The following is a 23,281-nucleotide window of genomic DNA, read 5'->3' on the forward strand; positions in this document are numbered from 1 at the left end:
TTCATGTGGGCTTTCCTTTGGTTTTTCGCTCCATTCAAGAGCTGGGCTTCGTATGATGATGGGCCTTACATTTCTTTGGCCCACTTTTGATTTTCTTTATTGTCTGCCACGTTGAATTGTTATTCCTGCCGTAATAACTTAATCCTGCTGGACCTCTTTTTTGGGCCAGCCGTTTATCCCTTTTCTCAGTGGCTTGTCATGGGCACTGTTTTGCTTTTACTCATGGGCTCCTATGTCCCTTTGGGCATCCATGGCCCGATTGCTTTCTTTGGGCTTCCCCGGCCCGTTTGCTAATTCCACACTCTCATGGGCTTTTTACTAACTTCATTGGGCTTCCCCGGCCCAATAACCTTATCCTTATCTTTGGGGTTCATAGGCCTGCCATAAACCCCTTACTCTCTTAGTTTGCATTGTCTTGAGCCTGCGGCGGCCTTTTCTCACTTTTCTACCTCATACTCTGCCCATGGGATGCTATTTCTTTCTTTCCTGACTTCTTTGAGCCTGCTTGCCTCTTCAAAACCCATTTATTTATTTGTTGGGCCTGTAATCCATTATTTCTGCCGCTTGGACCTAATGAGTTTTTTGCTATTTATCTTGTCAATTCTTTGTGGTCCTCATTATTGGGCTTTTCTATTTGTCTGGGCTTCCACAAATGGCCCTCAACACAATCAAACATGATTTTTAGTACTAGATAAATCATAGTTTGGTTTTTGTTACTCATAAAATGAATAAATTATTACAATTACAACCATATATAGTTAGCATTTATGCATAAACTTTAGAGTTTAACTTGAAAAGGTTTCTCAGGCGTGGTGATACTTTACAATCTGCTTATGAATACTTGATAAAAGATACTTTACGATCGGCTTATGGACACGTGATAAAAGATAGTTTAGTTTTTTTCATGTAAACTCTTCACAGAGTTGTTCTTTCTCTCATGTTTATCAGCAAGTAATGTTGTTGCACGTGCCTTAATTAAGAGAATATTTTCTTTTTTACCTTTTAAAGTTTAGATTGAGTCTGTCCTTCAAACTGTCTTCCATTTGTTATAGCTGATTTACCAGCTAATTAAATAAAATCATCACTGATCTTTTTCCCAAAAAATAAAAAACTTGAAAAAGATACCAAAGAGGTTTATTATACAATATTTTTCCAAATTTTATTACTAACTTGTTTTTATAAAAATAATCAATATAAGTGGTAAGGGAATTCTAACCAAAAAAAAAAAACTATTTTTGTGTATTCTCAAAAACATGCAGCACATTTCGGCGCGCTTGATAAAGTCTCTATCTTTTTCTTCAATACCAGGCACCACTCTTCAAGAAATTGCTTCTTCTCGACCCAAAGGTTTCTCTCTGTGTCCTTCTAGTTGATTGAGCATCTGGGTATTTTTAAGACTTTTTTTTTTTTTTTTGGTTGTTGTTGTTGTTGTTGTTTCTGTTTCTATGTGAATATCTGCAAATTTTGGCTTCTGGGTTTGTCTGATTTTGCAGTATAAATACATGTAAAAGCCAAAAGAAATTATGCATAAATTTTGTTTCTTTCTGCAATTTATGAAATCAAATGGGTCATTGGAAACTTGGAAAATGTAGACGACCTTATCTTCTTCTTCTCCTTTTTTAGAATTGGTTGCATAGTCCTTCTGTATAATGACAATGGCTTTTACTTTCTTTTTAATGAGCCCAACAAGTTAACTGGCTGGTTTTACTTACCATAGTAGGAAAAGAATTTTGGAGGAAGAGAATATGGGAAAATGAGGGGGACTGACAGTCAAGGCAAGTTGCTCTCTAAAAAAAGTTGATGATTTGGCTACATACAATTAACACCAACACAACATATTTGGATTGAGGTCATGACTAAGTTCAGGGTTTAAGGAACGCTCTTTGAAATATTATACTTTGTTTTTATTACTTTCACTTGCAAGTTTTTAATTTATTTTATTTTTTTAACACTAGGGTGTCAATGTATTAACTTTGATTTATATTAAAATTTGAAGTCAGTGCGGTGTTGTGTCCATTATTTTAATGACTTCTTGAAGGGTTTGTATTGTTAGACCTTCAGATGATTGAACAATTCAATTCCCATGATATAGTCAATTTGTGCTCTTTCCTTTCATTTTCCTTTAGGGTCCTGAGAGTGTAAATGCAATCTGTGCTCATTTTGAGAGATTTTATTGGTGAGAATTCTTGGCGTGTTAGTACAAAAATCTGTTGGTGTCACAATTTTTATGATGCTATATTTTTCTGTTTTCTAAGAGGGCTGGTCTTGGTGCAATGACAAGTGTCTTCCAAAAAAAATGACATGTCGCGGGTTTGCATCCGAGAATCAGCATCTCCTTTAAAAAAATTGGGGGTTATGCTTCCTACCAATCACCTCTCGTAGACCCTGTAGAAGTGAGAGCTTTGTGCATTGGGGACAGCCTTTTCTAAATGGGACATTCATCCTCTCTTTTACCCTATGCTATAGATATTTCAAGCCCACTGCCTCAATTTGAACTTGAGCAAAATTGCAGTTTGGCCCAGTGGTGTATCTTTGGTTCTCTTAACCTTTCATGTGGACGATGTTGGAACCTTACATCATTATCATCTTCTTTTGTGAAGATTATACTCTAAATGCTAAAGTTTTCTTTTCTTTCCCTTATACAGTGTCATTGCATTCTTTTTGCTGTGTCTATCTTGAGTAATGTCTTATATGGGAAATTCTTGTCTAAAATGTTTTAATGTCATTTAAGTTTGAAATCTTATTGTAATTGGTTTTTGTTTGGTAGGTGTTGCAAAGGTTGTACTAAAGAAGGGGAAGACACAGCTCTTTAAGGATGGTAGCCCAATGGTGTATAGTGGAGCCGTTGATAGAATAATTGGTAGACCACCACCCAGGACTGGAGATATTGTGCTGGTAGCTGATGGGACAGAGAAACCAATAGGGTGGGGATTGTATAATTCAGTTTCCATGTTTTGTGTTCGGCTAATGCAGCTAGAAGAGGAGGCAACGAGGTATTTACTTAAAAAGGGATTTCCCTTTCAGTTTTATCTCTTTCACAAGGATGTTAAGCTGTTACTTTATATGAAACAGAGATCCTCCGTGTGCATTGAACATGGAGAAACTGCTTGAAGCAAGAATTGATGCAGCTAGAGAATTACGTAAGAGTTTGGGGCTTCCCTCGGCCAATACAAATGCATATCGTTTAGTAAATAGTGAAGGAGACAGGTATTGACGTGATTAGTTAGGTGAAGTTTTTATTGGTGGCCTTTTTTATTTCTTAATAACATCTGCCATGTCCATAAAATTTACTATTTGATTTGAGGTTGAGATAAGAAATTGTTCATGATCTTTATTCCCTTGCTAGTCATTAATTCATGTGTGTATACATGCATCATATACAAGCACACATGAAACTAAATAAGGTCTTGATTTCCAATCAACAAATGAGGCCATGGGTATAGCTCTCTAGAAAGTAACTACATGGGCAATTGACTTATACACTTTTCCCTCTGCTAAGAGACTTATAGACATATAGAGCTTTGAAAAGAATTCATATACAAACATACATATATGTGCTCAAAAATATATAAATATCATTGCTAAATCAATATAAAGTAAGCTTGTGGAGCGTAATTTTTTTTTTTTTTTTGGGGGGGGTGGGTGGTGGTGGTTAGAAAAGCTAAATGTAAGTCCTATGTGCACAGAACAAATGGTATTATCAGAACCAGAGTCCAACATATGTCCTGCATCCAGGACGAAATGGTGTTCCCACATTACCCCTCCTATTTGTAAATTAAATTGTTCCTGGAAATGCCAATACACTTAATTGATGTCAGTTCTTTATCTCAGATTGTCAGGATTAATTGTTGATGTTTTTGGAGATTTAGCTGTAATAGCATCATCAGCTGCTTGGGTTGAGAAGTACAAACAAGAAATTGAGGCTTGTATCAGTAGAATTGATGAAATTAATCATATAAACTGGAGACCTTCTGTTGAGATTTTAAAAGAAGAAGGAATAAATTTATCAGATTTGAAGGAAATGCGTCCATCTGCTTGTCCAGAAAGAACGAAGGTAGAAAATCCTTTGAAACATTACATTTTGCTCATTTTATTCTTGGCCTTTACCAATTTCTTTGATCACCATGGTGATAGCTTGACACCCCCCCACCAAAAACAAAACCCCAGGACTCCCAAATCTCATCTGGTTGCAAGCACTCACCTACTAGGGATGCATGCCTCTTGGTTTGTAAAGGTTTTCTGAAGCGTTGCTGCTCTTGAAATATGTTTTCAGTGAGGAAACTGCCAATTTCAGGGACTATGATCCTTGCTAATCTGAAACAGTAAAAATATTGTCTGGATATTTCTATTTCTTACATGAATCAACTACAATTTCTTTTTTTAATTCCATTGAAATATTTGAAATAACTTAACTCAAAGTCATTGTTGCATTTATTTCTACCCTTGTGAATCCAAAATTTGGTTCGTGTCTGGTAATGATTTTAATTGGCATGTATATTTTTAGGCCATTTCATCTTCTGTGGGCCTTCTAATTGACGCCAATGAACTCCAATTTAAACGGAACTTCCTCCTTCCATAATAATGAGATGGAGGGTGAGGTCATGGGTTTGATAACCATTGGGGTGTGTGTGTGACTTAACTATAGCAAAGGGCCTTCTGATTGAAGAATTCTCCTTTCATGGAATCTAAAAGATCTTTGAATTTGAACCAGAGTAATAAAACCTGTACTATACCTGAATATGAAGTTCTTCTTAGCCAATGTGGAGCTGGGTTCATATTCATGCAACTTGTATATAATTTGAACCTGTTCCACGAATCCAATTTGATATAAAATCTTGGAAGTGCCTTCTGGCTGAATCTTCTTGTCTTATGCCATTCTTTATGAGATTTGTTGAATGTCTTATGCCAACCTGTAATTTTGTTATGCTAGGTTATGGAAAATGGGATTTTCTATGCAATTTCATTGGAGGGCCAAAAGACAGGATTTTATGCTGATCAGCGTGAAAACCGTCAGTTCATATCAACAATTTCAGATGGTCAAAAAGTCCTTGATATTTGCTGCTACAGTGGTGGTTTTGCTCTGAATGCAGCACGAGGAGGTGCCGTGAATGTCACTGGTATAAGTTCATTGCTGACTGTCATTTTTCCTTTTCAATTCTTGCTGGATATGACTTATCTATGATTCTTATTGTGGGGCTTTGCTTCACCATCTTATGTGTGACATTCGTAATTAAGATCTGAAATTCTTGAAGGCATGATTGACTAATTATGTGAACTTTTCTTTCCAGATCTTTTGTGTGTGTGTGTGTGTGTTGTGATTAGAATTTCATCTATTTAAAATTTTGTTTGTCAAAATCTGTTTTAAATGAACTTTGTAAAATTTAGCCATTGTGCCTGTAAGATCTGACAAATATTGAGCAAAAATTAATATACAATGCAAAACGTCTGAATGTAATATTTGGTCAAAGAGCCATTAGATGTTGTGCAATGCTTTTCTTATGAAACTTTTAGAAATTTTCCATACTTAACAATTAAATCATTATTATCAATACACGAGTAATACATAACCTCATCCCCTGCATACTCACTGCTATCTCATATAATATTAGGTTTAGGAGATTTCATCACATGAGATTTTCATTATTATTTAACTTTCTCTGTATTGGTTCTTGAGAGTACATCAAGAATATGACAATGTATATTCTATTGGTTCTATTTGAGGTAGACATGTTAAGATTGCATGTATCATTAAGCTACACGTGTTTTTTAAATATCTAGTATTCTTTTAGGTGTTGATACATCATTGCCAGCTTTGGAGCTAGCAAAAGAAAATATTGTTCTAAACAACATGGACCCTGGAAGGATATCATTTCTCAGAGAAGACGCAGCGGAATTTATGAAGGGTGCTCTTTCTAAAAATGAATCATGGGACGTAATCATTGTTGATCCTCCTAAATTAGCACCACGAAAAAAGGTATTTGAACATTCATGTTAAGTGATTCCATACAATTTTTTTTACTCTCTAATTCTTGTGCGATTTTCTGCTGATAACTGGGTCATTATTTAATTCAGGTTTTACAAAGTGCATTAGGCATGTATAGAACTTTAAACTCATTAGCAATGCAATTAACAAAGAGAGGTGGTCTTCTCATGACCTGTTCATGTTCGGGAGCTATGACCCAAAGTGGGATGTTCTTGCCTACTCTTCAGGTAATTTTTTTTATTAGTACTCTTCAGGTAAATAATTATCTCTGACTTCTTCCTTGAGTATAAGTTTACATCTGTAATCAACTTCAAAGTACATAGATTTTTAACCAAGAATGATTGCTACAATCTGTACCATGGATGACTCTTCAATCTTCACTCTTTTCTTTCTCTTTCAATAATAATATATCTTAAACAGACTTGCTATGATTACATAATTTAAGAAATATTATCATGGCTTTACATTGGGATGGGAACATACATAATACATACCTTAGAAGGCCTGTCTGTTGAGTCAAGATTATGCTTTTTTTTTTTCTTTTTTTGTATATATATATATTTTAATAAGTTACATACGCACCCAATGGCTCTTGAATCCATGACGTCTTCCAACCAATTAGCTACAATGCTTTACTCGATTTCTCTTAATACAAGTTTCCTATTCCTTTCATTTGACTGGAATAAAGCAGTTGGTGAATTGATGCTACCCCTTTTTCAGTGTGTTAAAAATATGCTACTTCCAAAAAGTTGTTGGTCAAAAATTAGAAATTTGAGGGCAAACATATAGCCAATTCTAATCTTAATTGGAAGTAATTAACACATTTCTCTAATTAACTTTGAAAATCATTTTCTTTGTGATCAGGGTGCTGCATCAATGGCAGGGAGGAAAATTACAGTTCTACGACAGGCCGGAGCAGCATGCGATCATCCTATTGACCCATCCTACCCTGAAGGCGCATACCTCTCTAACATTTTGCTAAGAGTACTATAAATGGACACAAACACAATCCCTATTGGTTTTTCAACTAACCTAACTGGAAACTCATCACGTGATGAAAAGAACCGTTAACTATATTAAATACTATTTTAAGAATTATACATGATTTCTTCTCTTCTTCTTTTTTAATTTTTTTTTTAAATTTAAATTGTGAGAAATTTCAGTCAATCAAAATGCTTTCCAAGCTGAAGTTACATGCTCTGGTGTCTGCTCTCATTGGAAATATTTTAAAATTAGATCAGCCACTTAGAAATGCATAATCTAAGGATATGTTTGGTAACAGTCTTTGTTTTCTATTTTCAAAAATTTGTTTTTGGAAATATAAAGAAAAAACAATTTTCATGTATTTTTGAAATCAAAAACATGTTTGGTTAATTGAAATTAAAAAGATAGTTTTTTTGAAAAAAAAGAAAAAAATACTCAAATATGTTGTTACTAAGATTTGAATTCCAATGCTAACTTATTAAATGAAATAGATTCATTAAGTTAAATGTGTGCTTTCATTGAATTTTGAAAATTAGAAACTGAAAACAGTCTTTTGCATATTTTAAGTTTTTTTCACAAATTGAGTTTTGAGAACAGTTTTTATTTTTTTATCTATTTTGTGTTGCCAAACAAATATTTTAGTCTCAAAAATAGAAAATAGTTTTTGAAAACAGAAAATAAGAGGAGAAAGCAATTACCAAATATACCCTAAGCTATCTAAAGAGGTCCAAAACCTTGCATATTGTTAACATCATGTTGAGCAACCAACTTTACCCCATTGGTCCTTTTGTACCAATTGATTTCATATCTAGGACAGTATGTTCCAATTAAATGATAAATTACTATGAAACTTCCCATTGTATCAAAAAAAAGGTTCTCTGTCGCCATCTTCTTGTTCCTGTACATTGGTACATTATTTATGTTGCTCCCTATAGGTGCAGACATTAATGCTTGTACCAAAATGCCTTAAAATGACTAATGAACCTTGTCCAAAATTGGTGCTACCTTTTATCAGGAAATTTTAGTCACAATTGAAAATATGGCCTCAATCAAATGGCTTACGTGTGATACATTATGTGTTTTTTGAGGCATTTGAAGTGCAGAAAAAAATTTATTAGGCATTTGTACAATAGGACTCCAAACTCACCAATACAAATGAATCCTTTTTTTATTTTTTTATAAATTTTTTCTTTCTTTTTTTAAAATGTTACAGATTCAAACTCTTCAAAATTCACATACTAGTTATTTAACTTGCTGAAAAGGTCCAAATTTTCAAGTATAAACATAACTTGTACTAAACTTGACAAACAAGAATAAAAAAAATATTTTTAGCCAGGATTGAAACATTTTAGCCAGACATGAAGTGATGACGATCATTAAAGTTGCTACTTGCTGCAATCTGCAATCATAATATGCCACACAGAGCGGAATACGAATTTAACTTCTTTTTTAAATATAAATTTAAAAAGAATTTTGCACAAAGATGCCCTCAGAACCATATAGGCACATAAAAACAAATTAAAAAAATTAATATGAAATACAATTGTAACCTAAGGTACAGCTTGTTCAAAATATGTTGCATCTACTGAGAGCATATATCAACATATCGGTACAACTCACACAAGGGTGAAGTAAGCATAAAATTACATCATGTAAATTATACACCATGATTAGCTCAAGATAAGCCATCATAATAGGTCCAGAAACTTTCTTAACGCCCTCCTGGATTTCTGTTCCATGACAAGTAAGAAGGATCTCCAAGTCTCCTGAAAATAGAGGGAAACAGAAGTAAAATTTAGTAACAGGAGTTACAGGACATAACTATCTACATATTGCTTTTAAATCCTACTTACCCTCCTTTTGCCTAGGAATTCCTTATGAAAAATGTTTCTTCATAAAGAATTTTTACACCCCGGTGCACAGTATCCTACCCTACCCCATTGGCTGAACTAGGTATTAGCAGATAGTTCTTATCTTAATAAGTTAAAAGACTTGATTCTTTCTTCTCTTATCTAACTCAGAATTATCCACAAGGATGACAAGATAAACAAGGACATTTCTTTAAATTGGACAAGAGCAATTAAGTAAAGCTCATCTAGAGCATGATGTGGCATACTTGACAAGTCCAACAGGAAAACTATATGAATCTTGGTAAAACTAGCTGTATGATATGTTTGGAGGAAAAGCATGTCTATATAACAAAAATAAATGAATGTGCTATGCTGGATAAGGGGCCATATAAGAAAAATATGTGGATACCCAAAAAGGGGAAGAAATGAGGAAATGAGAGTGTGTCATTTAAACTGATACTCTGGAGTCACTCTAGCAACCAAGAACTGCACGTGCATCAAAAGACAAGAGGCAGGCCTACAAAGATGTTGAAGCCTGGTAGGTAATTACAAGATTGACAGCCAATCGCCAAGAAAAGATTCATTTCAATGACCCCATTAAGTATTATCTTTTTTCTTTTTCTTTTTTTCCCTTTTAATAAGTGAGTGGCCACTGGCCCTAGGCAGCATGGGGAGAATCCAACCAGCAACCCCTACACCATTACGCATGCTCCCATGTAAAGCTACTGATTTAAATAGATCATTCGTAAGGTTTTCCAGTAAGTAAAATAAAATAAACACATAATTTTCCGAAAGAAGGTATTGCCCGAAAACTTGGGTCCAGTTTCTTTAAAAAAAAGAATAAATAAAACTTGGGTCCATTTTAATCAATAGACACTAATGCTAACATATACCTAGTTCTTACCACCCCTAAATTAAACTGAACATTAGCTCCACCATAGTCACAAAATTGTGCTGGAACAAGATGATTTTAGGCCATTAGACTAAATAACCAATTATGTAATGCAGATTACATAAACAGGCATAATATTTTCTCAATAACAACAACTATCTTTTGCATTAAATAAATAAATTAAAATAAAAAGCTTAACTTAATATATTATAACTTTTCTGACTTCTACATCAAAACTTCAGTTTAACTATGTAATAGATCTTATTTAAAAATATTCAATTAACAATGGTGGGTGTAAATTCTTAATTTACAAAAGACCAAGGGAAATGAGTTATTAAGTAGAGATTTATTTAATATAAATAAGTAAGAGGAAGAAAACTATTATATGCCTACATTTAGCTCACACATTTTTACTACATGCTTGCCTAACACATGATCAAAAGAGAGTAAGTTCCATGATCAAAAGCCCATGTCCGAATCTTTTTGAAATTATATAGAAATAAGACCAAAAGTTCACTTTCTGTTTCACCACGCCAATTAATCAATTTATGCAGGTACCTGGAAACAGAGACAACAAAGCCTAAAACACTAATGTACCCTAGTATGCTTCCCTAGAGTCTGGCCAGACATATTTAAAAGAAATAGGCTGCAAAAATGGAAAGCTCAAACAAGGGCACCAGCTGACAGCCTCACTCTTATAGAGAGTCCTAGATATTAAGAGCAAGATTATTGTGGTAAAGAAACTTACCTTGGCTTAACAAGATATACTAGAGTGAAAACCAAAGCCAAAAAGAAGCACAGCCCGCCAACGGTGAGATAAGCAATGCCAAGAAAGTCATTCTTTCCGCCAAGCCAGCTAGTGGTCGAAAGCACAAGCTTTTTCTTGCCTTTAAAACTGTAAGTATTATAGTTGTTCTGCAATGTGACACTAATGACATCATTTGGCTCGAGATCCACCTCTATTTTCCCATACAACTTTCTAAAGGTTGGCAGAGCAGCAGTTCGCATCCATACAATGAGGTCCTCCTGCTTACTCAACTGTTGCCAAAAAACATATTTGACCAGGTTAACCACTTGCCTCATTGGCTGAAGCAGTTTTGGATAAGAATGACACCAAACAGCTATTCATATATTAGAGATATTAAAAAAGTGGGTAAAACAGGAGAAGTGAACTACAGGTAAATTTTATGAATTGGATAGTAAAATGAACCCAACTACAGCCATGGAAGATTGATTTACCGTTCTTTGTAGATTTCAAGATTTATTTTGTGGCTCACGTGCAACATCATATTGGGTCAATTCTTACATGGTTTTGAAGGTGAACTCTCAATAAATAAATAAAAATTTATAGGTTAAAACATCTTTAATTTGGGTTTTTATTCCTTGAGTTTTGGTTAGTTTTTAATCATTCTCCATTCCAATGTATTAAGGGGATTTTAGTAATCGAGTCGAGTCAAAAACTTACAAAAATTTACGTGTCTTGAGAGTCCAAGTTAGCTTTTATTTGAGTTTTCCTTAGTTTCCAATTAAAATTAGGAGTACTAGTGTTACTAGTACAAGAACAAGTGTCTATAACATATGTGTCATTGTACTCAAAATATTCCAGACTTTGGTATTGAATATAGAGTTAAGTGTTAACGAAAGATTGCCTATCATGTTCTTATTTTCTATTCTTCTTCACTGTACACTTGCCCTCATTCTCATAACATTTCCAAAACTCTAGTCAATCCTTGAACCTTAACCGTTTCTTTTCAGGTTTTTAAAGCCCTAGATCCACAAATTCTCTTAACCCTAAGCCCATCACAAGCACACAGACAGATCTCCAAAATTTATCCTCTGTCACAGTCAATCATTTGCTTCTAAACTGTTCAGCAGCTAGAGAACAAATGTCTCTGATGGTTTGTGAGAGTTCTCAGAGAGTTGGAGAGAGTGGCAGAGGAACAGCAACGTAGCCTCCAGAGCAGCATACTAAAAATGATGACAGCATCTAGAATAAACAATTAAAATAAAAAAAGAGCAAAGTATTTGACCACAAGGGAAATTCCCATTTATAAATCTCTTTCTCTGCACTTTTTTCTTTTTGTGGGAGATGCAATTCCTATGCATAAACTAATAAAATATTAGTAAAATTTTTGTTTGAAGAAAATATTACTTCAGTTTCCTTATAGAACTTTTAGCTATTGTAAATTTTAGAATTCAAGAAGTTTTAGTTGGTCTCAATATTCTCCTGTATAGATCTATCTATTGGACATCCCCTTATTTTTAAGAACTGCTTATCAGAAAAATCTAGCCTGACTTCTTTTGTATACATCCTGGGTACCCCATTTATGCTCCTTTTGGATTTATCTCAAAAAAAAATTTATCAGAAAAACATCCTAAAATACTAGATAACAGCAGACATCTTTCCTTATTCTGATAATGAGCACAACCGCTCCATTTGGTTTAGTAAGTCGACTATTGTGCAGAAATATGATACTGGTTATGCTTCAATTCTACCAGACAAGAAGTAATGAAAGGCTTACTGGTATGCTGGAATTGAGCGATGCACCACCTATAAGAGTTCCATTTGCTTGAAAGTTCGTAGGATAGACATCGCTGCCAAACTTGTGGTCCCTATCACTCTTCCATGAAATACCCTCCTTGTTCACAGTTAATTTTGAGTTGTTGCGGGAGAAGCTATAGGTATCATTAAACAAACTCCAAGCTATAAGACCACAAGGAACAATTGGTAGTGACGCACTCCCATTGACTGTATCTTCAGGCTTGCAAGTGCTTGTGTCAGAAGCACTTGAGTTCTTTCTCAACTGCGCATCACTACGGCTCTTCACATACCTGTATCATACAAAGTCATGGTGACACTTGATTTTCACCAAGGAAACTTCCATTTTTTACAAAGTATATTTCATATATTTGTCAATGACAGTAAACTATTATTAAAGCAAGGCAAAGAAGAGTGGGGCTGTGCCCATGTGAATACCCAATCTATAACTTGTTATATATTTTACGTGTCATTTTAATTGACTAAAAAACCAAATATAGTTGGTAAGATGCACATTCTTACACTCCAATAGTTCTGTGATGCTATTTTTCACGAATTAATGAATGGAATCACTTCCCTGTAGTACCAACTGCAGTGATTTTTACCTACCAGGAAGCAGGCACAATATTGTGTTTTCGAATGGTAAGAAAACCATCATTAAAAAAATTTCATGTTACTGCACCCCCAATTCCAATAATCCTTTCTTAAATCATAACGTGCAGCAACAATTTTAAAAAGGTGCACTCTTCACCACATTCCATTATTGACAGGATTAACCATGTTCTATTGTCTACCCGCCTGCTCTTTAGAGATCTAAGTTTCAAAGGCCACCAAAAAAAGAAAAAAAGGATGCCATATTTCATGAAATAGTATCTTACATTAATCATATAGAAAATATTTGGAGGGTATGGCAAAGGCAGGGGAGAATACCTGCGATGATTCTGGTAGAAATTGTCAAGCTGATAGTACACATATATAGGCTGCTTCATTCGCTTTGGTACCTTTCCAGATAAACAAGAAAATAGAAGTTTAGCCATTTTGTAAACTTAGGAACTAGGAATTTCTTTTAAATTAAAACAGTCTATCACCTTAAAAACACAGTAGTTATCAGAGAATGATATTGCTAGAGATGTTACAGTAGCTTCCAAGATCCCCTCCTACTACTCAGCGTAGTCAAAGGTGAGCCAAGTACTCAACTCAACACTTAGGCAAGGTGAGGCAATGCGCCACTAAGGCACCTCTGAAGACCTAAGGGAAGGTGCTTTTAGTGAAGCACTTGCCTTTAGAGCCTAGGCAAGCACCTTACACTTTGTGAAAGGTGCTTGAGGCAAGAGTCTTAATGAAATTTAAGAAAAGGACCAAAGAGCTAATTCCATTAAAAGGGAAGTTCTGTTATTTGCCTAAAATAATTTGGTTGTGACAAGTTTGTCATAAACATTAGCAAAGAGATGCAACTGTTGAAAAAAAATGGTAGATGACAAAGGGCTCAGCAAAGACCCCTCCTCCCCCCCACCCCCCAAAAAAAAAATCTTAGTTGACAGGTGTGAACAGGCCAAATCTCTCTCTCTCTCTAGCCAGCTCTCTTTCTATGATTCTCTCTAAAAAATAGGGGAAACAAAAAATTAAGTGAATATATATTTATCAATTTAGAAACAGATTTTTATAAAATTTCAACCATATAATCGTTTACAGACCAACTCCTCTCCATTGGACAGAGACTTGATTATAATATTCCAATATAAATTGGATCCATATAATTGGAGTTCATTAGGTAAACATCTCGGGCAAACACATTTTTAGCACCTCATGCCTCGCGAGATGCAATGACTTGATGCCTTAAGGTCGCCTTTTGGCTTTGTGCTTTAACTACACTGCTACAGCTACTACAGCAATTGATTACTACTGTAGAAATATCCCTCTAATAACAAACAATAATAACATAGATGAGAATTGCATTCAGAGGCTTACTGTTATAGTTCGGTTGCATGGTTTATCTCCAGGGGTCTGTATGTAATTGACCGTATCATTTCTTTTCTCCAGCGGTATGCATTCGGTTTCATACCGGTCAACAATTTCAACAACCTGGTAGAAAGAGATTCCAAATCAACTATATGTGGAACTAGAAGTAAACTGCAAACATTTGGGTCATGGTTGAACATACATCTCTGGAAGCAAACAAGGAAGCAACTCCAATGGGAATAAAGACAACACTAACAAGCAAGAATGCTGAAATCACCTGCACATGGAGATAGAGATTAATTTTTTTTTTTTCCTTGAATACCGAGAACGTCACCTGGGAGAAACTAAAAATGAGCAATTATAAAGCTTACCCATCTTGGTGTGAGAATTGGTTTGCATGCTGGAAGTTCTTGCTGAGTAAACCTAGAATCTGAAAATTTTGTAAAGGCAATCTGCTTTAGTCCATTTAAAATCCCATGAAGTTTCATAGAATTTGCAAACAAGTTGCTAACATAATTGGAGCTTCTAAAGAAAAGTCAACTTTTAGCTGATTTATGTTGTATTGGATAATAAAAAGGGTAAAAGGGAAAATCGTGGACAGCTTCACTACATGGTAAAAGCTAACTAATGCTCACCTTTGTGTATTAGACAAAAGTGAGCATCTAGATGTCATATCAATTGACTTCCTAAATTCTAGAATGCATAACAAAGAATACTGAACATAACTCTACAAACACCTGATTAAACACAAACATGTATTGAGATCAAAAGGCATGCCTGAAACTTGACCATAACTCTTAACAAATAAATCACATACCCCTCCTAGTAGGGGCAAGGCACGTGACTATACCCAATAAAGCCACCCAATTGTTATCCTACTCAACTTTTCATTCATTTCACTTTAGCTACAAAAAACCAAGCTAAAAGGCTTAAAGCACTGGCATCAACATTGACAACACATTTAATTATAAACCAGAGAAACAATTTTAATTAGTATCTTACAAGGTTCTAGTAGTGACAAGCAAACTCAAGTTGTTATAGATAATAAATGAAAATCTCAAAATTTTGAGCAACAAAAATAGTAAAAATCTATATAGGTAGAAATAAAATCTGCCATTGTTCCTGAGATCATGACCATCCATCTTGTAATCTACAGATATGTTATTAAGACAAAAAGTCAACTCTTGTTAGAACACAAAAAGGCAAACAATCAATTAATTGTAAACCCTGTATTAACAAGTTACATATCAAGTACAAAATTAAATACCAAATCTATAACAGATTATTGTTAATCTAACAAAAACCAAACTCTCAGATGCACACAGATCAGCCAAAAGTAAAAAAACTCAGCTTTACAATACAATCAGAAGCTTCACACAGAACATGAAAAAAAACCCACAAAGCATGACAATCAGAAATTCATGAACAGTAACCAAAAAATTCATCTGGGTATCTCTGAATTATTCCCAAAAGAATAAAAAAGTCAAAATTTTTAGATTTTGGCACTAAGAGTTACAGCTCAAAATCTCAAAATACAAAGAAAACAATCAAAACCCATGTGAAAACTCAACAAATTAGCAAGTGGGTACTCATGGATGGAACCAAAACTCCACAAAAAAAAACCATAAAAATCAAGTCTTTTGAGAAGAAATTACATTTGGGTTTCTTGGAATTTCTTCTGGGAGCTGCAGAATCAGCCGATCCAGCGACTCCTGCGCTAGACGACGCCGTATTGGAACTCATCATAGACGAAAAGATAAACAAAATAAAAAAGACACTGCTTTTTTTTCCTACTCTGTTTCCCTCAAATAAAAAAAAAAAAAAAAACAAAAACAAACCCACCAACCCTCAGAGTGAATTTGATTAAAAATCAAAGCCTTGGAATTTCAGAAAGAGAGAGCAAAAGGGTATTGGGCAATTTGGTTGTTGTTGTTGTTTTGAACTGGGTATTTGTTGCTTTGTTTTGTAAACGTTTTGACTTTTCAGGGGATCAAAAAAGACTGTATTTTTCTCTATCCCTATAGAGGCTGGACACACACACACACTTATTAATATATATATTATTTTTTTCTTATGTTTCTAGAGAGAGAGAGAGAGAGAAACAATCAGGTCAAAGGGGAGAGAGAGAGACACGGTTGGACAATTGGACTGGGTACCAGTATTTTGATTTCAAATATGGTGTTTTTTTATTTTGATTTGAATAAAGAAAGAGAAAATTAGAAATAATTGGGTTTGGTTGGTGACTTGTGGTCTTGAACCAATAATAGTAAAGGGAAGTGAATGAATCCACACGTTTTTCCATTCTCTTTTTCTTTTCTTTTTTTGTATTTTCTGAGAACATTCCATTCTCTTTCTTAAATGTATGGTAACTACTATTTACCTTGATGATAACAAGAGTAGCATTTTCTACGTAATCATGCTCAAGGATACAATATCCCCTAAAAAAAATGGCACAAAGATTTTCATAATGGTTAAGTGGAATATTGTGTTTGCATTAATATAGGCTCAGTTAACTATTGAATTAGGATATTGGTTAATGAATTATTTTAGGAAAGTTTTGATACTATTTTTATAGAAAATATAAAAACTGTAAAAAAAAAAAAATTAGTTATTTTTTTCTTTTCATAAAAAAAGTTTTTAAAAGTATTTCTTAACTAACAAAATCTATTATATATATGAATTTTGTAAAAGTGATATTATACTAGCACCGCATAGACTTAGTCTGATGGTTACTCTACAAGTATAAGTACTTGTGGGGTGTGGGGGGTAAAGATCGGAATTCAAGTCTCTAGAAAGAAACTTCACACGTATACACTTAGACTAAGCTAAGCTAAGCTAGAATAAAATTTCTATCTTGTATATATATATATATATATATATATAAAAGTGATTATACCAATTATAATTTGTCACATCAACAATTGTGTAAAAAGATTTTGACATTACTTAATCATATTGCAAACCCTCATGTCTCCTTGTTGCATATGAATGGGTTTTATTTGCTGGATTTATAGGTAGAACCCATCTTTATATGAGAGGAAAGCATATTATATTGATTAAGATTCTTGATAGAGTTTGGGTAAGAGTATCCAAATATATAGACACATTCATTTTGAGATTGATGAATTAGACATGTAATTAAATAGATAATAAAATAGTGAAAGTTAAACCTTTGTTTAAATCTCATTTTTAAAAAAGTGATGATGACATGACAAAACCTTTGTCACGATGATACAATATCCCCTAAAAAAATGGTACAATGATTTTCATAATTGTTAAGTGGAATATTATATTTGAGTTAATATAGGATCAGTTAACTGGTGGACTTAGGATATTTGTTAATTAATTATTTATTTTAAGAAATTTTTTATAACATTTTTATAGGAAATATAAAAACTATCAAAAATTTTTTTTTTTCTTTTCACACAAAAAGTTTTTAAAAGTATTTCTTAACTAACAAAATCCATTAAAAAAAAAATTTGCGGATTATGTAAAAGTGATATTATACCAATTATAATTTGTCACATCAACAATTGTATAAAAAGATTGTTTCTTTAACATTATTTAATCATATTGCAAACCCTTACGTCTCCATGTTACATAAGAGTGGGTTTTATTTGCTGGATCTATAGGTAGAACCCATTTTTATGTGAGAGGAAAGCATATTATGTTGATTAAGATCCTTCGTAGAGTTTGGGTAAGAGTGTCCAAATATATAGACACATTCATTTTGAGATTGGTGAATTAGACATGTCATCAATAATTAAATAGATAATAAAATAGTGAAAGATAAACCTTTGTTTAAATCTCATTCAAAAAAAAAAAAAAATGTTGATGATATAACGAAATCTAATTCATTCAGTTTAAAATGAATTAAAATGATTTTTGCAATGTTATAATGGAAATTATGGAATTACCTTATGAAATTTAGAGGATCCTAATCTATAGTATATTAGGTGTAATGAATAATTTTGCAAGGAAGAGAGAGAAAGAGGCGTGTTAGATTTCATCTTGATTTGATGATATGTTATTTCTTGCTAACTTTCCTTTCTTATTTTTTATTCTAGTCGTTTTTATGGGCAGGTTAAAATCCAATAATCATCTCTCTCTTATGTGTGTGTTTATTTTTCAAAAAAAAAAAAAGAAAAAGAAAATTGAAAATGCCTCAGGCATTGACAATTTCTCTTTTTGGATTCAAGAAAGTCCTTGTTTTATAGAACAGTTCTTCTTCATGATGTAATTTCTCTTTCTAGTTTTTAATGAAGTTTTAGTATTTCCATTAAAAAAAAATTAAACATAAAGATAAAATTTTAATTTTAGTTTTTTTATGAAAAATTTTTGATTAATACTGTGTATACTGGAACTTTTTGATAAAATTTTGATAATCTAATATTTAGTTTCAAATTAATATGACTTGATGATGTGTGTGTGTATATATATATATATATATATATGAGGGGGTAGGGGACGAGGATCCAAAGCAGTTAATAAAATAGGCAAGGGCATTTCTAAGGAGGGGAACTTCACAAAATCTCCTTGGAAAGGACCTATTTAACTAATATGGAGTTCGGAATGTTGCAGTTGACGAGGGTGCCGAGGGCTCCTACTTAATCTCGAGAGGCCGAGAATCAAGAATGAAGGGAGCACGGTGCAATTCCCGGGGGATAAAGGAAACTTGGTATTGAATAAGGAAGAGAAGAAAAAGGAAGGACAAGGCAGTCATCCCCTTTGCATTAAATGCATTGCAACCACTTAGCTGGCCGCATTAATGGGAAAATGATCATGAACAATGTTCCCCTAACTCATATTCTGGGGTAAAAACCTTCTAGTAAGGTCTTGATTGGACAAGTATCAAGAAAGTCTAATCATGACCCTCCAAATGTAAGATCCAGATGCATCCTTGCTAAGTTATATAAAGCCAAGAAGCACCTAGATCAGAGGAGGATCTAGTTTTGGGAGAAAAAAAAGAGAGAGAAAAATCATCCAATTGTAATACCATCCTCGGATTAAACCCGAGGATGAACACTTAGCCATTTCTAAGCTCTATTCAATCGAATATTAATCACTACGCATGTAGTTTTGGTTGGACTTTCATCTTTTGTCTTGTAATGGGTATTTAAAGGTTTATCCTGTATCCCATTTCTATAAATTCAATATGTGAGCAAATAGTAACTGGATCACAATACAATCATTAATCCTCTATTGCACCTTTTTGCCTCTTTTCTTGACTGCTGAATAAAGTTTTGCTGATTTTTCCATTTGTTTGACCAAATTGACATAACAATCACATTTACCCTTTTGATAAATAAATAAAAATTCAATGATGTTATCAATTTTAATTTTATCTGTGGGATTCAAAAGTCAAAGTGTTATCAATCACAATTTACCCTTTTGCTTTCAAAGTTATATTTTATGGGATTAAAAAAAATAATTTAATGAGAAAATAAACATTAATCAAAGTTATATATTCTCCATCTTTGTAATTCCTTAATAATAAAATTTCGTTGATTTTCATTGTGACACATTATCACAATTTGGACGAGTTTGATATATTTTTCTTATTTAGTTTCTATTAACTTAACATAGGAAACAAAGTTTTCTTGTACACGTCCTACGCTTGCTCATTTTAAATTCAATTCATGCAATTTTTATTTTCCAATTAAGTATATTTTTTAAGCAACAAATATATATATATATATATATATATATATATATATATATATATATATATACACACAAAGGAAAGAGAACGAGATTCTAATACTAAAGCATATTCAATTAAGTATTTGTTTAAATGTTAAAGAATTTTGAATTTTTGATAATTCTAGTTTTATAAAGAATTTAAATTATGTAAAAATGTGAGGTATGGGATTAGATATATTTAAGGTTTTTATTTTTTTTTTCAGTTTGACTATTTCATCCATTAACTTTTAATTTTATTCCAATATTTCTTTCAACCATTCTTTGAAATACTTTGTTTTTTTAGAATACTAAGTATTTTTAACACACACATACGGGGAGATGGGAAAATGTCTTAAAAAAACTGATAATGATGTATATCTAAAAGAACTTAACTCTTGGATACACAACACAAGATTTAAACTTTTGAAACTCACACTCATTTTTTTGAAATACTTGTTTTGTCCTTAATTTGTGTTTTTGGAAAATCATTTTTTTTTAGAGAGAGTTCAACCTATAGCGTTTGCTCCTGATAATAATTATTTATTATTAGACCAAGACACCAATCGGTTTTTGATCTAGACGGGGATTAAATCCCAGATATCTTATTTAACCATCAGAGACTTTACCAGTTGAGCTAACTGAAAAATCAATTTGAACTAAATAGCATGGGATAGTTTAAGAAATATTGAAAAGTTGACACTAAAAGTTTTATTTCAATTATATATATAGAGAAGAGATAGAAATCAAATGTACATTTAAAGCAAGTACTTGCTCAAGATCCATGATTTTAGGGTGCAACTTGGTCAGGTTCTACTTTTTTATTTTTTATTATTTATTTATTTATTTTATTTTTTATTCTTTTTGGAGAACCGGTCGGGTGCTACCTAGCAACGTGATTACTTGGTGTGGTTTTGTTTAATTTGCTCTAATTCGTTTGCCACTTCTGTGAGATATTGGCTTAACTAACTATGAACCTAAACAATTCTGGCATTTTTTTTTTTTTTTTGGCCAAAAAAAAAAGGGCCTCTCAAGTGTGGACTTATCAACCATACATCTCATGACGACAATGAATAATATCACGTGTATTACTGGGGATTTGATGGGATTATCAGCGTGGGGACAACACACGCAATTATGGATTTATGCTTTATCATCACCCCCACTAAAAATTTGAAAGATTTTTTTTTCAGGGACGTTATGTAATATGCAGTGTGTTTTTTTAGTTGTACTCACCTAAAAGTGGGTTTATAAAATTCAAAAAATGGATTGATTACATTAAAAACAAAAAATTAATGTATTTACATCCATGATGGTGGGAGATTAACTATGTAAACAAGAATTGTAACAAAGTGGCTTAATGTCTTGCAAGATCTACTCAGTATATGGGAAAATCAAATGTATGTATTAAAGAAAAACCAGACTTTCTTGTAATATACACTTTACAAAGATGTAATACATATGAATGAATGAAAAAAGTATTGTTTTCCTATAAACAACTAATTAGCAAAGCATATGATAGGGTGGAGTGGTCTTACCTTGAATCTGTAATGAGACGATTGGGTTTCACTGAAAAATGGATTAATTTGATGATGTTGCGTGTCAGAACAGTCTCCTATTCTATTCTTGTGAATGGAGAACCTAAAGGGTTGATCAAACCTTCCAGAAGGATCCGCCAAGGGGACCCACTTTCACCATTCCTTTTTCTGTTGTGCACTGAGGGTTTACATGGCCTCATTACTAAGGCGGCAGCACAGGGTGATATCAAGGGTTATTCTCTTTGTAGAAATAGCCCCAGACTAACCCATCTCCTTTTTGCAGATGATAGCCTAAAGTTTTGTAGGGCTACAATTCAGGAATGTCAGCAGATTATGAACATCCTTGAAATATATGGCAAATGCTCGGGTCAACAAATCAACAGAAATAAAACCACCATCTTCTTTAGTAAATCCACTTCTAAAGAAACCAAGAACCAAATTAAAATTGCCCTGGATGTACCTGGGATTGTGCAATATGAGAAGTATTTGGGACTGCTATCATTAATAGGGAGACACAAGAAAGCCAGTTTTAACTTCATAAAAGAGAGAGTGTGGAAAAAACTTCAGGGGTGGAAGGAGAAACTGTTGTCTTAGGCAGGCAAGGAGATACTCATCAAGGCAGTGGTTTAAGCAATACCAACTTACACAATGGGTTGCTCCAAACTCCCTTTGCAACTTTGTGCAGACATTGAGAGTCTCACTAGAAAATTTTGGTGGGGGCAAAAAGGAGATAGAAGACAAGTACATTGGGTGAAGTGGGACACTCTTTGTAAACCCAAATCGGAGGAGGGTATGGGTTTCAAGGATCTAGCCAACTTTAATGATGCACTTCTGGCAAAGAGGCATGAAGATTACTACACCAAAAAGATTCATTATTTTATAGACTTCAAAGCGAGGTTCTTTCCCCATTGTTCCATCCTAGAAGCCCCTAATTCAAACACTAGTTCCTATGCTTGGAGTAGTATTCTAAAAGGATGGGATTTATTGTTGAAGGGGGTTAGATGGAGGGTTGGGTGTGGAGAAGACATAAGTGTGTGGAATGATGCATGGCTGCCCTCACCAACACAGACTCGGGTCAGTTCACACATTGTACAAGGTTTTGAAGACATGAAGGTCTCAGAACTCATTGATCCAGTCACACATAAGTGGGATCAAAACCTACTGAATGGACTATTCATACCCCACGAGGCAGAGCTTATGGCAAGCATCCCTCTCTGTTTGAATAAGGTAGAAGATGTAGTGGTTTGGCCTTTCACTCCTTCAGGATGTTATACAGTGAAGTCAGGTTCAAAGTTCCTAGCCGAGGATCAATTTATAAGCCAGCAACCAAGTTCTACCTCTAATGATAACGGATTGTGGAAGATGATTTGGGGTCTCTCTGTGCCATCCAATGTACGTAACTTCCTGTGGAGGGCTTGCCAAAACGCCCTTCCTGTCAAGTACAACTTGAGACGGCGGCACATACTAACTGAAGATACATGTGAAGAATGTAAGGTGGAGGTGGAAGACATATACCATGCACTATGGGGATGTAATCAGCTCTCACAGATATGGGGTTCCATTCCTTCGTTCTCCTTTAGACAATCAAAAACTTTCTCATCAATCCAAGAAGTGTTGATGTTCACATATGAAGAACAGAAGAATGTGGAGTTAATGGCATCGGTTATGTGGACCATTTGGCACCGTCGAAACCAGATACGAACCTCAGCCAAAGATTACCCGTTGTCACAAGTAATCCATGCAGCTTCACAGGCTCTTACCACATTCCACGACTCTATTTTTGGCGCCTCAAAACAAAGCTGACACAGCCCATAAACTCAGATCAGGTGGTCTCCTCCTCTGGCGGGAAAGATCAAG

At 33.9% G+C, this 23,281-nt stretch overlaps 2 protein-coding genes across 3 annotated transcripts; one reads left to right on the forward strand and one right to left on the reverse strand.

The window, feature by feature from the left end:
• The first annotated feature begins 1,188 nt into the window (after positions 1-1,188).
• On the forward strand, positions 1,189-7,105 carry LOC115983197 (ribosomal RNA large subunit methyltransferase I). Of its 2 annotated transcripts, none has more exons than XM_031105841.1 (8): positions 1,189-1,347; positions 2,768-2,993; positions 3,073-3,207; positions 3,832-4,054; positions 4,931-5,117; positions 5,790-5,974; positions 6,073-6,210; positions 6,848-7,105. In XM_031105841.1, the coding sequence occupies exons 1-8, from the start codon at positions 1,254-1,256 to the stop codon at positions 6,974-6,976; spliced, it is 1,317 nt and encodes a 438-aa protein (XP_030961701.1). In that variant the 5' UTR covers positions 1,189-1,253; the 3' UTR covers positions 6,977-7,105. The 2 variants fall into 2 exon arrangements, with proteins under 2 accessions (XP_030961701.1, XP_030961702.1); XM_031105842.1 differs by having other exon boundaries at positions 1,306-1,385.
• Positions 7,106-8,397: 1,292 nt separating this feature from the next.
• LOC115986416 (ALA-interacting subunit 3) lies at positions 8,398-16,254 on the reverse strand. Its single transcript, XM_031109422.1, has 8 exons — positions 15,863-16,254; positions 14,579-14,637; positions 14,410-14,484; positions 14,217-14,330; positions 13,179-13,249; positions 12,232-12,541; positions 10,458-10,747; positions 8,398-8,733 (listed from the first exon to the last, which is right to left on the reverse strand). Exons 1-8 carry the CDS (start codon positions 15,951-15,953, stop codon positions 8,679-8,681), a joined length of 1,065 nt encoding a protein of 354 aa, XP_030965282.1. The 5' UTR covers positions 15,954-16,254; the 3' UTR covers positions 8,398-8,678.
• Between the last annotated feature and the right edge of the window lie 7,027 nt (positions 16,255-23,281).

The sequence above is a fragment of the Quercus lobata genome, chromosome 4, assembly GCF_001633185.2.
Source record: "Quercus lobata isolate SW786 chromosome 4, ValleyOak3.0 Primary Assembly, whole genome shotgun sequence".
Taxonomy (NCBI): domain Eukaryota; kingdom Viridiplantae; phylum Streptophyta; class Magnoliopsida; order Fagales; family Fagaceae; genus Quercus; species Quercus lobata.